At 38.6% G+C, this 16156-nt stretch overlaps 1 protein-coding gene across 1 annotated transcript in view; it reads right to left on the reverse strand.

The window, feature by feature from the left end:
- MTCH2 (mitochondrial carrier 2) overlaps window positions 1–16156 on the reverse strand; it is a 53494-nt gene that overhangs the window by 22540 nt on the left and 14798 nt on the right. The window contains exons 2-4 of the mRNA XM_088448666.1: window positions 14477–14561; window positions 10634–10740; window positions 992–1009 (exon numbers count right to left, since the gene is read on the reverse strand). Of these exons, the coding sequence (XP_088304792.1) occupies window positions 992–1009; window positions 10634–10740; window positions 14477–14561 (210 nt within the window). The remainder of the gene's footprint in view (window positions 1–991; window positions 1010–10633; window positions 10741–14476; window positions 14562–16156) is intronic.

Below are 16156 nucleotides of genomic sequence, written 5' to 3' on the forward strand. Positions count from 1 at the left end.
TTGGGTGTGTTGATTGTTATCTTTAATTAATCTATATTGGGTGAATATCTGTAATTTGAAGAAAAGCCTCTTCTGCACCATACCACTTGTGTGAAGTGAGACCCAGAGCGGGTATTGCTTTAAAAAGAAACCTTGATGAGTGTGACCCACTCTGCAGGTAAGTGAGTAGGGTACGCTAATCTTTACTATTTACCACCAATAGGAGAGCATAGAAAATACCCACCGGGCTGTCTTCTAAATCTTGGTCCTGATACAATTGGAGGAGTTCTCTCTGTTTTGGACACCATTCCATTATTTATTCTAGCACGTGGGACATACATACATATATACACATATACATACACACAAACACACATTACTACACATGGTTTGTTTTGTATGTTTTATTTTCATATATACACATCTTGATGGAAAAAACTAATGAGGATCCCTAAAAAGGAAACAAAGAAACCATAGATGTGGTGATATTTACTTCTACTTTATATATATATATATATATCATTATTGTCTATTTTAGGCACTGTAGCGCTGTTGATCTTATATTCACCATTGATTAGTATTATTTCTGTATTTTTTCTGCTGGGGCAGAATCAGATAGAAGATTGGGCTGCTGCAATACTGCGCCAGAACCTTCCAGTACACATTTCTTATATGTGTGTATATGAAACAAATGCATTCTCTGTTTAGACCTGGGTCCCATTCCCAAGATCTCATTATGGTAATCAAATATTCCAAAATATGAATAAAATCCATTAACCAAAACACTTCTGGTCTGAAGCATTTTGGATATGGGAGACTCAACCTGTATCGCATTATATAGCGTCAGCCAGGTGCTTTATTAATTATTTTATCAATTGTAAAAAATAAGCTAGCCAACATGGTGTGTGTGTGCGTGTCTCTACAAGGTTAGAGCTTACGTGTGTATGCGTGTGTGTCTCTAAGGTTAGTGCTTACGTGTGTGCGTCTAAAGTTAGAGCCAACAGCTACTTACATTCTGGTTCCGGTAACACTGAGGAGGAAAAACAATCGTGTTAGAGTAGGAAGAAATAGTCAAACCCACAGTACAACGATAGAATCACCATACACAATATATAGATGCCCCAACAGGAAAGTCACCCGGTCACATCACAGTATGAGAGACTGCAGTACCGACTTATGGGAGAGTTACCAAACCTTCTAAATACGACAAGTGAAGGTGTTGCTTAGCTACCATTTTATACAATGTACTAGATAAATGACAGGTAGAATCTGATTGGTTCATAAGGGGAACACCTCCACTTTTCTTTAGAAGGTTTGCGAAATCTCGCTCAAATACTTAATTTAATTCTATTTAGGACTTCTAACATGAAAAGACATACCATTAATAGTTATAGTACAGCATTGCAACCCTTTGTTCCCATACACACTTGTTATTACTGTAATTAAAAAAACCCCCTACGTCTCTATACTTTGCCGTACTTATATGCTGTGAAGCACTGCCTGTGAGCGAGTTTCCAGTCACGCAAAAGCAGTGTTTTCATATATACAAAGGCGGCAGCTGGCAGCCATCATATATCCTAACGAGAGAAGTTTGAAAGGGTATATAGGTAACAAAAAAAAAAAAAAAAAGAATTGTGTAATTCTTACATAAATGTGAAAGAAAAAAAAACGAGATAACCGAATAAGGCAAAAATTAGGCATCTCTCAAACTAAATAAAATGAACTAGAAATTTCAGATAAACTACAAAAATGTTTGTGGCAACATAAGCACACATACAGCTTATAAACGCTGATCATTTTTTAATGAAATTCAAACTAAGCGAAGTTCATTCTACAGAGCCTAATTAATCGTTTTTAGTGCTGCACAGGACGTACCAGAGGTTCCCAAACTCCGCCATTACAGGCCAGGTTTTAAAGGATATCCATGCTCGAGTCCAGATGGTTAAATCAAACTGGCTGAGGTAATAATTAAGTCACCTGTGCTCAGCATAGATATCCTTAAAAAAAAAAAGAAGGACTGTAATGGAGGAGTTTGGGAACATGTGGCATACCGTCGTTTATTATTTTATTACCAGTTATTTAAATAGCGCACACATATTCCGCAGCGCTATACAGAGAATATTTGTCCATTCACATCAGTCCCTGCCCCAGTGGAGCTTACAATCTATATTCCCTACCACATGCTCACACACACACACACTAGGGTCGATTTGTATTGGGAGCCAATGAACCTACCAGTATATTTTTGGAGTGTGGGAGGAAACCGGAGCACTTGGGAGGAAACCCACGCAAGCATAGGAAGAATATACAAACTCCACACACGTAGAATAGAACCCACGACCTCACTGCTGTGAGGCAGTAATGCTAACCATTACACCGTCTGTAATAGTTTCAATCCAAATATCTGACTGCCGTACAATTGTTACATGTTATTCAGTGTCTTTTTGAAAGATTAAGTATAAATATAACAAATATGATATAGTTGTGATGATTTTTTCCAACGTTCCTTATATTGGTAACGGCAGTAAACTGTTGTATAGAGAGAAGAAAAACTTGTTGCACCAATTGCCCTTTAGTTAGTCAAACAGTTTGTAGCGTAGTCTCTGCAGTGCTGTGTGTTTGGGTGTGTTCACTGTGTTGTGGTTGATCCGGGTGATCCTTGCTCCATCAGTGCAGTTAACGCAAGTTAAACACGCAAGACTTGTATTATAATAATAATAATAATAATAATACTATTAGCAAATCCAGCTAAAGGATGTAAAGTTGCACCTGGACAAACCATGTTGCATTGCAAGAGGTGTAAATGTATTTTTGTTTGCATGCAGAAGAAAAAAAATAAAAAATAGGGACTGCTTTTGCATGTAGCAGACAAATTCGGGAGAGCTGTACCAGAACACAGCAGTTTAACTAGTTTTCTCCCCCAGTTCAACTCTATGGGCCATATTCAATTAGACGCGAAAAGCAGTCATTTCCCCAGGTGGAAAAGTATTGCCGTATTCAATTCTAAATACTTTTTGTGGACGCGAAAACGCAATGCAATAAGCAAAAAAGATTCGCCTGAGAATACGTGGTGAAAAAAAGTGCAGAATTGCGGTTTTGGGGTGCAAACGTCGGGAGACCACTCACCACCCTTGGGACAGCCCCCCAGAGCATAACTGCGTCAAAAAAATCCTAAAGAAAAAAAAAAAAAAAACACCCCAAAAAATGACTGAAAAAGGGGGTGAAAAAAACAAAAATGAAAGTCGGGGTACAAACTTAAAAACTACCGAAATAAGCTTTTGGGGGAGGTGTTTTTTTATTGCAGGTGCTTGCTGAAGGTGTGTTTAAAACTTAACTTTTGCGATTTTTTTAACCATGCTTTCACCAATTTTCATTGTACCCCAAATTTACTGGGACTAATTTTCTCAAAAAACCCCCCTGCTAAATGCTATTCTTCACCACTTGTGCAAAGACGCTAATTAGCAGCTATTGAGAGCATTTAAGTACCCCAAATACCTTCAGCAGGGATATTCGGGGGCATCTAGATTGATCCCCAATGTTCGTGCATCTTTTGGGACTTCCTGGGTTGGTGCCTTTCAGACATACGCGAGACCCGGGTAGTTTGTCCAAGCCCTGGCAAAAACCCGGAAACCTCTAAGTCTGAAAGGGGTATAAGCATACTGGCATGTGAGACTAGTTTGTCCTGCTGGAGTTGGTATAATTTGAATCTAGAAACAATAATACCTATATTTACTTTTTCAAATTAATCATCAGGGATTACATACAAAACAGAAATATGATGGAGAGGGGAAAGGGGGAATGTGATCTATCATTCTATATCGGATACTGGTTAAAGGGTGTATAAACTCAGCAAAGTGCCGAGCCACTGGCTGTTCGCTAGTTCCACTCAAGAGGGCACTGCGAATGGCTGATCTATGAGCCGCCATCCGCTCCTTAAACTTCCTCTCGGTCTTGCCGATGTAGGTAAGTCCACAAGGACAGATAATCTGATACACCACAAAACAGGAATTAGTTTAACTGGTGTTTAATCATTAGTTTCTTACCACTATGACGATGTGTGAAAGTATCACCGCCAATTAAATACTGACAGGTCACACAAGCACATTTGATACAACCTAGTTTTTTCTTAAAGAAAGGTTGTGACTTAGTCCCCATCCTTAAGATATCAGTTTTTACCAGTAATTCACGTAAAATTACGACCTCTAGAATAGCACGGCATCAGCCGACTACCACTGAGGTTAAGTGCCCTATCCGATTCAATTAAAGACCAGTGTGATTTGGCAACCTGCTAATCCTAGAGGAGGATGTATTGTATCTATTCACCCAAGGAAACTTAGACACAGAAGGGGCCTGTCTGTCTTTCCTAGTAAGTAGCTGGTCTTGGGTTAGGGCCAAGACTTTTGCCTTAGTTTGCTGTAACGCTTTAAGCGAATAACCCCGAGAACGAAAGCATTCTATCAGCTCATCAATTTGCATGATGCCCATATTCTCGTCGTTATTGATACGACTAACCCTAATCATTTGTGAATATGGTAAGCCTTGAATAAGTCCCTTAGGGTGACAACTTTGCGCCTGAAGTAGCAAATTCCTATCAGTAGGTTTTGAGTAGAGGGTAGTGCAAATACCATTATCCCTAACCAATATTTTTACATCCAAAAAATTCATTTCAACTGTACTCATGCTATAAGTGAATTTAATAGAGGAGCTACTGGCATTGTGGATTTCCATTATTGAATAAAAATCAGTAGACTCCCCACACCAAAATAACAAGAGGTCATCAATGAATCGAGAATATGAAATAATTTGAGAGGAAATAGCAGGATTAGAAAAAAATACATCATTTTCCACTTCAAACATTACAATGTTTGCATACACCGGGGCTGCGCTAGAACCCATGGCGCAGCCCTTCAGTTGCAAGAAGTAGGTTTTATCAAAGAGGAAAAAATGATTGGTTATTAAAATCTCGAGTAACCACAAAATACAGTCAACCATAAGCTCATTGAAAACTGCTTTCCTACTCAAAAATGATTTGACACATGCAAGTCCAAACTCGTGGGGAATCAAGGTATACAGATTTATTACATCAACACCAACAAGCCAGCAGTTGTCTGGTATGTATGTAAGTAATCTTAATTTATTCAACAACATTGTGGTATCTAATAGAAAAGACGGCTCATTTTGTACTAAAGGTTGCAACAAAAAATCCAAAAAGACAGCAGTTGGCTGCAGTAATGACCCACGAGCTGACACAATTGGGCGACCTGGAGGGGGATTAATCCCTTTGTGGATCTTAGGGATTGTGTAGAATAATGGCATGATGGGAAGTTAGGAATTAAAGATTCCATCAATTTATCCGAAATTAGTTGTAGATCCACCGTCTGTTGTAAAATATTCAAAAGCTTCTTTCTACATGTGTTAGTCGGGTCATTTGGTAATTGAATATATATATATCTTTATCCGATAGTTGTTTCTCGATCTCTTTCTTATAGTCCACCAGATCTTGTAGGACGCTCGCTCCTCCCTTATCAGCTGGACGTATAATCAAATTGTTGTTACTAGATAAAGACTGCAAGGCCTCTCGTTCCAAAGGTGATAGATTCGGATGATTAGGGATATCAATGATATGTGACTTATGAACATCTTGATCCAGAACTCTCATATAGGTTTTGATACTACAGTTATAAGAAAGTGGTTCAAATGTGGATCGTGGACATAGTTTTCTCAATTGAACAGGGATTTCTTCATTAGCGGATTTACCATCATCTTTAAAAAAATTTAATTTCAATTTGCGTTGCAGTGCGCATTTTTCTATGTTCCATTGGAACTCATCAAAAACTACTGAATGTACTTGTTCTAGAACTGCAGCATATGAGCACTTTTTCCCCCAGTGATTGGTGAGGATTGTTTTTAAGGTTTGATACAAGCACTTTAATTGCGGATCCTTGGCTTCTGTTACTTAGTGCAGTACCCTTGTTCTTACACTGGTAACTGCACGGAGTATTCGAGATATAGTTATGGCTGAAGAACTGGATGACCCTGTATGCTTTGCACAATACCCTATAGGTGATATATTAACATTTACGGAATCTGAAGATGAAAACATTTTATATGCGAAAGGGCTTAAAGATGAAACTGAATCAACTTCAGCAGAGATGATTTTTAAAGATCTGTTCAATTTAGAAAACTATGTCCACGATCCACATTTGAACCACTTTCTTATAACTGTAGTATCAAAACCTATATGAGAGTTCTGGATCAAGAAGTTCATAAGTCACATATCATTGATATCCCTAATCATCCGAATCTATCACCTTTGGAACGAGAGGCCTTGCAGTCTTTATCTAGCAACAACAATTTGATTATACGTCCAGCTGATAAGGGAGGAGCGATCGTCCTACAAGATCTGTTGGACTATAAGAAAGAGATCGAGAGACAACTATCGGATAAAGATATATATATTCAATTACCAAATGACCCGACTAACACATGTAGAAAGAAGCTTTTGAATATTTTACAACAGACGGTGGATCTACAACTAATTTTGGATAAATTGATGGAATCTTTAATTCCTAACTTTCCCATCATGCCATTATTCTACACAATCCCTAAAATGCACAAAGGGATTAATCCCCCTCCAGGTCGCCCAATTGTGTCAGATCGTGGGTCATTACTGCAGCCAACTGCTGTCTTTTTGGATTTTTTGTTGCAACCTTTAGTACAAAATGAGCCGTCTTTTCTATTAGATACCACAATGTTGTTGAATAAATTAAGATTACTTACATACATACCAGACAACTGCTGGCTTGTTGGTGTTGATGTAATAAATCTGTATACCTCGATTCCCCACGAGTTTGGACTTGCATGTGTCAAAACATTTTTGAGTAGGAAAGCAGTTTTCAATGAGCTTATGGTTGACTGTATTTTGAGGTTACTCGAGGTTTTATTAACCAATAATTTTTTCCTCTTTGATAAAACCTACTTCTTGCAACTGAAGGGCTGCGCCATGGGTTCTAGCGCAGCCCCGGTGTATGCAAACATTGTAATGTTTGAAGTGGAAAATGATGTATTTTTTTCTAATCCTGCTATTTCCTCTCAAATTATTTCATATTCTCGATTCATTGATGACCTCTTGTTATTTTGGTGTGGGGAGTCTACTGATTTTTATTCAATAATGGAAATCCACAATGCCAGTAGCTCCCCTATTAAATTCACTTATAGCATGAGTACAGTTGAAATGAATTTTTTGGATGTAAAAATATTGGTTAGGGATAATGGTATTTGCACTACCCTCTACTCAAAACCTACTGATAGGAATTTGCTACTTCAGGCGCAAAGTTGTCACCCTAAGGGACTTATTCAAGGCTTACCATATTCACAAATGATTAGGGTTAGGCGTATCAATAGCGACGAGAATATGGGCATCATGCAAATTGATGAGCTGATAGAATGCTTTCGTTCTCGGGGTTATTCGCTTAAAGCGTTACAGCAAACTAAGGCAAAAGTCTTGGCCCTAACCCAAGACCAGCTACTTACTAGGAAAGACAGACAGGCCCCTTCTGTGTCTAAGTTTCCTTGGGTGAATAGATACAATACATCCTCCTCTAGGATTAGCAGGTTGCCAAATCACACTGGTCTTTAATTGAATCGGATAGGGCACTTAACCTCAGTGGTAGTCGGCTGATGCCGTGCTATTCTAGAGGTCGTGATTTACTGGTAAAAACTGATATCTTAAGGATGGGGACTAAGCCACAACCTTTCTTTAAGAAAAAACTAGGTTGTATCAAATGTGCTTGTGTGACCTGTCAGTATTTAATTGGCGGTGATACTTTCACACATCCTCATAGTGGTAAGAAACTAATGATTAAACACCAGTTAAACTGTAATTCCTGTTTTGTGGTGTATCAGATTATCTGTCCTTGTGGACTTACCTACATCGGCAAGACCGAGAGGAAGTTTAAGGAGCGGATGGCGGCTCATATATCAGCCATTCGCAGTGCCCTCCTGAGTGGAACTAGCGAACAGCCAGTGGCTCGGCACTTTGCTGAGTTTATACACCCTTTAACCAGTATCCGATATAGAATGATAGATCACATTCCCCCTTTATTGCGTGGTTGTGATCGTGCCTCTAAGTTGTTGCAGTGTGAGGCACGCTGGATTGCCCGCTTAGATGTGATATTTCCTCGTGGGCTCAATGAGAGCATTTTATATTCTAGCTTTCTATAGATTGCGTGCTGTCTGTAATTTAATATAGAATTTATATCGCTGCTTGGGTTATTTTATAGCAATAATTGTTATATATAATGGGTCCTCTAAAGGGTCTCTTAGGATATATCATATGCATTAGGCGTTTAAAAACAATATAAATTATAGGTCCATCTATTGTTGCCTCGATTTGAACAAGGTATTCAGCAATGACTTGTGCTTATCTTCAATGTATGTGTTGTTTTGTATACTGTAGTCATGGTGATGGTGACACACGAGAGGGCGCCGTATGCACGCTGTCCAGCATCATAACGTCATCGCAATGCGCCAACCGGGCGGGTGAGCGGTCCCAGCCCCGGAACTTGGCCTCACTCGTGGTGCTATAGCTGTATAAAAGGTATGTACGTTTATTCACTGTGTTATCTTGATAAAAGTTCTGCCAAGAACTGAAACGTTGATTATATCAGCCGTGAGTTGTGTTCTTATTTATGCCTGGAGTGCGGCACCTTGCTACGTTGTGTGTGTAAATATATATATATATAGATCTATGTGTGTGTAAATATATATATATATAGATCTATGTGTGTGTAAATATATATATATATATAGATCTATGTGTGTGTAAATATATATATATATATATATATATATATATATATATATAATTATAGCTATAGCGTGTGTCCGGCACTCTAAAGGATCAGTCTTCCATAACTTGTTCCGGTGCCTATCCAGATAGTGTGTGGCGGGTGGCACTCGGAGTCTCAGCAACAAAGAAACGAACCCAGAGACAGTCTGTGTGACTACACAGACTGTCTCTGGGTTCGTTTCTTTGTTGCTGAGACTCCGAGTGCCACCCACCACACACTTGCTATCTAGATATATATATATATATATATATATATATATATATATATATATATATATATATTAGTGTGTGCGCGCACATATATATGTGTATACACACATGTATATATATAAAAAATTGCTTTTAGGTACTATTTATTTTAAGTACACATAGATATTGCAGAGATGCTAGCGTGTTTTACTATACACTTTGCACATCTTATAGACCATATACTGTACATGTGGCCAACCTGCTCCCATAACCTGTGTGTACTGTAAGACACTTACATTTATACCCCTTTTACACTGCTGTGATAACCCAGGTTATTGCTGGGTCTACCCGGGTCGCAGCTCAGTGTAAAAGGGCCCCTGAAAATAACCCGGGTCAAGTGACCCAGCAATCCAACCCAGGTAGCACAATACCGTTTGTCCGGGAGTGTACAGGAGTTCAAGGGAAATAGTTAGCGAGACTATCGTTAATATGTGGCCATGCCATTTATATATTAAATATTGTTATTAATTCCTAGCAGCGCAAGTCTAGTGTGTGTTTTTGTTCGAGACACTATCGTTGCCTACATCGTTCCGTGTGTAGCGGTCTTAAGAGGAACCCCAAAAGTAAATCTGTAAAGCCAAACCGCAAAGTAAGAAAATACTGTTACTATACAGAAGTACAAATTTTGCTTTATTTTAATATACATTTTTTTAATCATAAAACATTAGCACAAAATAAAAACAGAGCACAATTGGCACCTTGGCAAAACCACATTGCCCTACCGGTTGTGCAACTTGTCCCGTGTCTATGCAGCATAAAATGTGCAGAGAGATTTATAGTTGGGAAGGGTGTGTACTAGATGAACTCTTAATTAAAGTGTAAACAAAACTGTCGGAGAAAAAAAAAAAAAAAGAAAAACCACGAAAAAAAACTGAGAAAGAGAAAATGCATTTGCACCCCGCCCCTTACAAGGCTGCATGGTCTGTTCCAGGAACAAATTGCTCCTTCGGATTTGCTCTGAAAGCTGAAACAGGCCCATATATTGCATTAGGCGAAACGCACAATAATATGGCGTATTTCACAAACAACATTTTCAGCTCTATATTTACATTAATTGACAGTTAAAAATAAAACTATCAAAAACCATGAGAGACCCTTTAAACGACCAGTAATTCAAAGTGATAAACATAACTACGTTTGACTTCTGGCCTGTAGACAACTGATAAGCCACAGATGGGGAAGGCAGTTAATGGACAAGAAAAGGGGATTTCAATAAAATATTTGGGGTATCCTCTAAACATGTCCTTAAATGAAAATGTACTAGAAATCAATACGTAAATCACACAATGGGGTACTTCTGGAAATGGCTCTAAGGGTAACTGATAAGAGAAGGTGGTGCCGACCACAGCATCCAATCAGAATGTCCTACAGTTCAGAAAAGGATACCGAATGGATTGGTTGCTAAGGGCAACACCACTTTTGTACCAGGGTTATCTATCAATTTTCATGAACGTCCCCCCAATGAATCAAAAGTGGAAAATACCAACAAGCTGCCCGTAAAGCTCATTTCACACACTGTTCAGTTATTTTCTTCCAAAGACTAAGTGTTATTACCTGCAAGACTTTGCTGTGCACCACAGTGCCCACAGCGCCAGAACACAGCCGAGGAGTCAGGCCCTTGAAAAGTCCCCTCTTGCCATCAATACTAATTATGTGTTTTGCTGCAAATAAATAGATGAACATGTGTCAGTGGCACGCACAGGGCACCATGAATACTACGCCCCTCTCTTGTGCGATCTGTGCAGGAACAAAAACAACGGTTACCGGCTTTAAGCAAAACAAAGAAGTATTTCCCTAGCTCATAATATATCTGTCATTATTTTCTTTAAACAGTGGAGCAGCTTTTTTTAAGCAGGCATCTGATTTTTCTTAGCCATCCTCCCACAAGTGTCATTATCTCCTTTTCAAAATCTATTTGGAGGGAAAGAAAGTATGGCTGCCAGACAGACCATCATGTCATGTGGTGGTTGGGGAGACAGAACAGTCACAGTGAAGACAGAGCACAGATGGCCTTAGCAAAGCCTCTCTGCTCACTACATCATGTGCCTGTGTAATTCAAACCACTGTAGAATTATCAATCATTAATAGCAGTCTGAAGAAACAAACTAAGGAAATAAAGGTAAATGCCAGCATTGTACTTGTAGTACGCCACAATGAAAACAGAAAAGACGACAGTATTCCTATTTGGGGAACACACAGACCTCAAGATATTTATTATATTGTACCACTACCTTGGGATCTGTTAATTAACTAAAATGCAACTTTTATTGATCAATTAAAATATTAGCGAAATATTAAGAAAAACAAAAAGACAAATATACAATTACAATAAGTGAAAAGTGATTATAAAATAAATTACGCTTTCAAGACTATTAGGATAAATTCTATCTCCTCATAGATCTGATATTCTCACATAGTATTGGTTATTGTTTGGCTTAAGTTACACGGCTTATAATATATTTTCCTATAGAGGGTCCTCTAATCAGGATTCAATCAATCACAAGCAGCAGTAAATTCTGTGATCATAATGCTTATTTATTAATGTGCTCATTCATTATTACTAGAAGTCCATAAATAGTCCAATGAGCAGCAAGTGCGGCGTGTCTCCCGACACACGTTTCGCTTAGTCAGCTTTTTCATAGGATCAATAAAAATCCTGACTAAGCGAAACGCACGTCGGGAGACACGGCACTTGCTGCTCAAGGAGACACGCTGCACATATTGCTAGCGTGCACACAACAATATGATTGCTCAAGACCTATTCCAAATGCACTAACACCTGTATTGGCTAACTGTCACATCACATCGATACGATTGTCCATAAATGAAATAATTATCTGTAATGACTGGTGAATGCTGTATGTATGGCTAGACTGCAAATTGTGATCGCTACATTCATAATGTGTGAGACACGTTACCACTTAATAGAGTGAGCCTCTGCTTGGATAGAATGCAACCGCGGCTATAATAGAAGCTAACATCCAGTGTCCCTCTTTGTCTATTAAATATTGCTGTTTTGGCACAAGCATATATACCCTAGAGTGGACTAGTCAATAGAGGCGCTCACCTATCGCCACATAATGGTGGTGTTACTCAGATTGCACATGGTGATCGTCACAATCTAAACTTGTGTGAGAGACATATGGCCACTAGCGGTAACTATGTTACCACTCATAAAATGAGCCTGTTTGGGATACAATGTAACAGTTGTTGCATAAATAGGAAATCCAGAATCTTTGTATTAACAGTTGGTATTAAAATAAAAAATATTTTATATTTGGATATGGATCAGCAGAACTCATATATAACAAAATAGTGGTGTAATCTTTGTGATTGATTAACCAGAGGGTTATAATAGATAAAAAGTATTTCCACACCTAATAAGGATTATAGCATCCTAAGTGACACTCTTACAAATTAGTATTCTTATATACCAGTCGCCAATATTTGGACCTATGGACAGAAATAATACTACCATTTATGGACTTCTGGTAATAATGAATGAGCACATTAATAAATAAGCATTATGGTCACAGAATTTACTGCCGCTTGAGATTGCTTGAATCCTGATTAGAGGACCCTCTATAGGAAATCATCATATTATAAGTGGTGTAACATAAGCCAAACAATAACCAATACTATGTGAGAATTATATCGGACCTATCAGATAGAATTTATCCCAACAGTCTTGAAAGCGTCATTTATTTTATAATCACTTTTCACTTATTGTATATTTATGTCTTTCTTAATATTTTGCTAATATTTTAATTGATCAATAAAAGTTACATTTTAGTTAATTAACAGATCCCCAGGTAGTGGTACAATATAATAAATATTATCTTGAGGTCCGTGTGTGCCCCAAATAGGAATACTCTGTCCTCTTCTCATGTAATATATATTCCTGGGTGCACCTCCCACCACGATAAGTATAACATACTATTAATGTATTAGTTAGAATTTAATATGGTAGGAAAGGACCACTGAGACTTTTGAACATGTGCGGGTATCCCCCGCCCTTTTTTTGTTTATAATGTACCCCAGAATGATTCAGGTTTAAATTCAAAAACAAAGCTACACACCTAATTTTTTTAATGAGCTTGCGGCTGTAAGTTTTTTCTATGGGGGTGGGGGGGGGGGCAGTTCGCTAAATGAGATGGACGCAAACGCCATAGTCTTTTCTTGCACCCCCATAGAGGAGCGCATGAACACTAGCGATGTTCTAGGCACTGTATATGGCAGATACATGCCCAGCCCACATAACTGAACTGCCCCATAGTATCTACTTATGTGCTGTACATTCTGTCTGCCATGCCTTAAGTGAGTTTCAAAAGACAATCTGTAGCTTCGTATTCACCACGACAATGAATTTGGCAGGCGGCCAGGACAACTATGGTTTTAATGCTGCAGTGCTCCACCAGGGTACAGTATGTCATCATTTTAAAAGAGGACATACAAACTGGTGTTTGACTTTTTTTTTTTACATATGTAAAAATGTGTTTAAACAGCACTGAATGTACGCACCCTTCTGAAATGCATTAACCAGTGAGATCAGCCTATTTTTTTTTTTTTTTATAAACATGTATTTGTCAAAACAAGAAGTGGTCATTTTGCTAAAGCCAAGGGCATATGTAATCAGATGTGGAAATGCTTCCTGGCCACATCTCATGGCGTTTACAAGGCATTCCCATTGCAATGAATGGAAGTTTTCAATCATGTTAATACAGTCAAATGAAAAATAAATAATAAAAAAAAAAAAGTAGTATTCAAATGAACTCCCTGCACTGCAAGTTACAAAGATAATGAACATTTTTTTTATTTTCACTTCCGGTTTCATGCGTTTCGTTTATGTTAAAATGAATGTTTAACACTGGGTTGGGGATGTGATCAGATGTATTTCTGCAATATTTTTAAAGGCAAAACCAGGTTGTTTTTTACTTTATATAATAAAAAAGCAGCTTTGGATCTAGCTGCACAATGGCACTTTTACATGTCCCCCAGAGAGTATAAGGCAGCAGAAAAATAAGCACAAAATGCTCAGTACAATATAAATTGGGGAATCAACATCTTCTTTGTATTTGAATTGCCGTCACATTTAAGCACTAAAGGGGGAGATGTATCAAAAGTAATCTAAAGACTGAAGTAGGCAAGTGGAGAAGTTGCCCACAGCAACCAATCAGCTTCCACCTATCAGTTTATAGAATGCACTTGACAAATGCTAGCGAGAAATTAGTTGCTATTATAAAGGTGTAACACATATCCCTCTAAGTCACTACTATTCTCCCCGATTTCCCATTTGTAGTGGGAAGAATATAATCCAGACAATGGTCATTAACCTGACAGTTCCTGTAATGCTGTATGAAGCCATAAAACAAGTATGCGCTGGGCAAGGACACCTACCATAAGCGAAAAGGCCTGGGAGCTGGTACACCTGGCGCCCAAAGAGGTTTCTTCCTAAAGTTGGCGGCAGCGGCTCATGTCCCACCTAAAATAAGAGCAGCAGAATTAATGACCGCAGTAACTCATTAACGGCAGCCACAACACTCAGCAATGCGTTTAGTTTTATATAAAAAAAAAAAAAGAAAAAATATGAGGGCGCTAATCAATAGGTAATAGGTTTAATAGTGTATAAACATAAAACATGTAGTGATCACATCATCACTGAAAGACCAGGAGACACACAATAATATTAAAAATACATGGTAAATATAAATTAAAAATAAAGATACCTAAATGATGACTGAAGTAATAAATAAACAGTAGAGTGTAAACTACCTAATATATGGACACAAAGATCAGTATACACCACACAAAATAGATACAATGTTAGATAGCATGAATAGTGTATACCGTAAGCTCCTATGGAGCATAATTCAATGCTGCTTAGCAACATAAAACAGGAGAAAAACTGATGAATACAGTTGTCACAATTGTGACTCCATCCCGAGAGAAATATAGGCTTTATATTTGTTTGGAAAAGCTCCGTACTTCGTAGTTCAACTCTCAAAGAAATAGTAAGTGTATGTGACATCTCCTATTCTTATAATGAGCAGCAGTTCCACTGTAAAATAGAACAAAAAACTGTGTATACGTCCCATTGAAACACTGTTTATAGTGAGGCTATGGAGTCTCAAGATGGGTTTCCGATAGTGGTTTTGAACAACATGCATGTTTGGTGGGTAGTTTTTGTATATACCCCACTCTTTTTTTCACCACAGTAGTATCCCTTATATCAAATGCGATGCTCCATGGCAAGTGCACAAGCCAGCAGTATTGTTACCATTCGCTGTTTCTTTTCCAAATGCAGCAGGGAAATAGTCGTGGCAAAACGGCAACCCGGAGACTCGTAGCCTTGTCAGCAGGTGAGCACGTGACGCGTTTCTCCGCCTCAGGCTCATCGGCGGTTTCTTCAGACGTGTGGTGCAAAGGGCATTGGTGATGGACCACCCATCGTTGTCCCGGGCTAGCTCTCGGTGTGTGTCGCAGTCAGGTAGAAACCACCCCCACTATACAAAGCCGCAGTTCTCTGCCTCACAAACCGGGGCATCAGCAGACAGCGAGTAACCGATTCCGGGAGAGTAGGTCATTATGGTTTGGTTACATTACACACTCAGGAAGACCTGGCCAACTGACCCTTTGATGCTGCTGCCTGTATTTCTACCCTTCATTTACACAGGTCCATATGGCAGCTGTAGTTCTACACAACACTTAGGGCCGTATTCAGTTAGCGGCGAAAACGGCCGTTTTTCGCCAAACAGGCGAAAACACAATTGGCCAGAAAAAAAAAAAACCTGGAGAAAAAAGTTCTCCATCCCTGACCAGGCGAAAAAATAAAAATGCAAAATCCCTATTTTTTGCCTAAAATGTGGGGATTTCTTTCAGAACCCTTTTGTACACCCCCCTAATGATAAATGATCCCCAAAAAATTCGTAAGTTGCGCACTATGGCGAAAAACGACCGTGCAAATTTTGGGTAAAAAAACCCCCCCAAAGCGTTGAAAATGGTTTTAATGTATTGGGTCAGATTTTTCGGGTGACAATATGGATGTGAAGTATTTTAAACATCGCACGCAGTCACAGC

Source organism: Taudactylus pleione, unplaced genomic scaffold (genome assembly GCF_031769625.1).
Source record: "Taudactylus pleione unplaced genomic scaffold, aTauple2 ptg000462l, whole genome shotgun sequence".
NCBI lineage: Eukaryota > Metazoa > Chordata > Amphibia > Anura > Myobatrachidae > Taudactylus > Taudactylus pleione.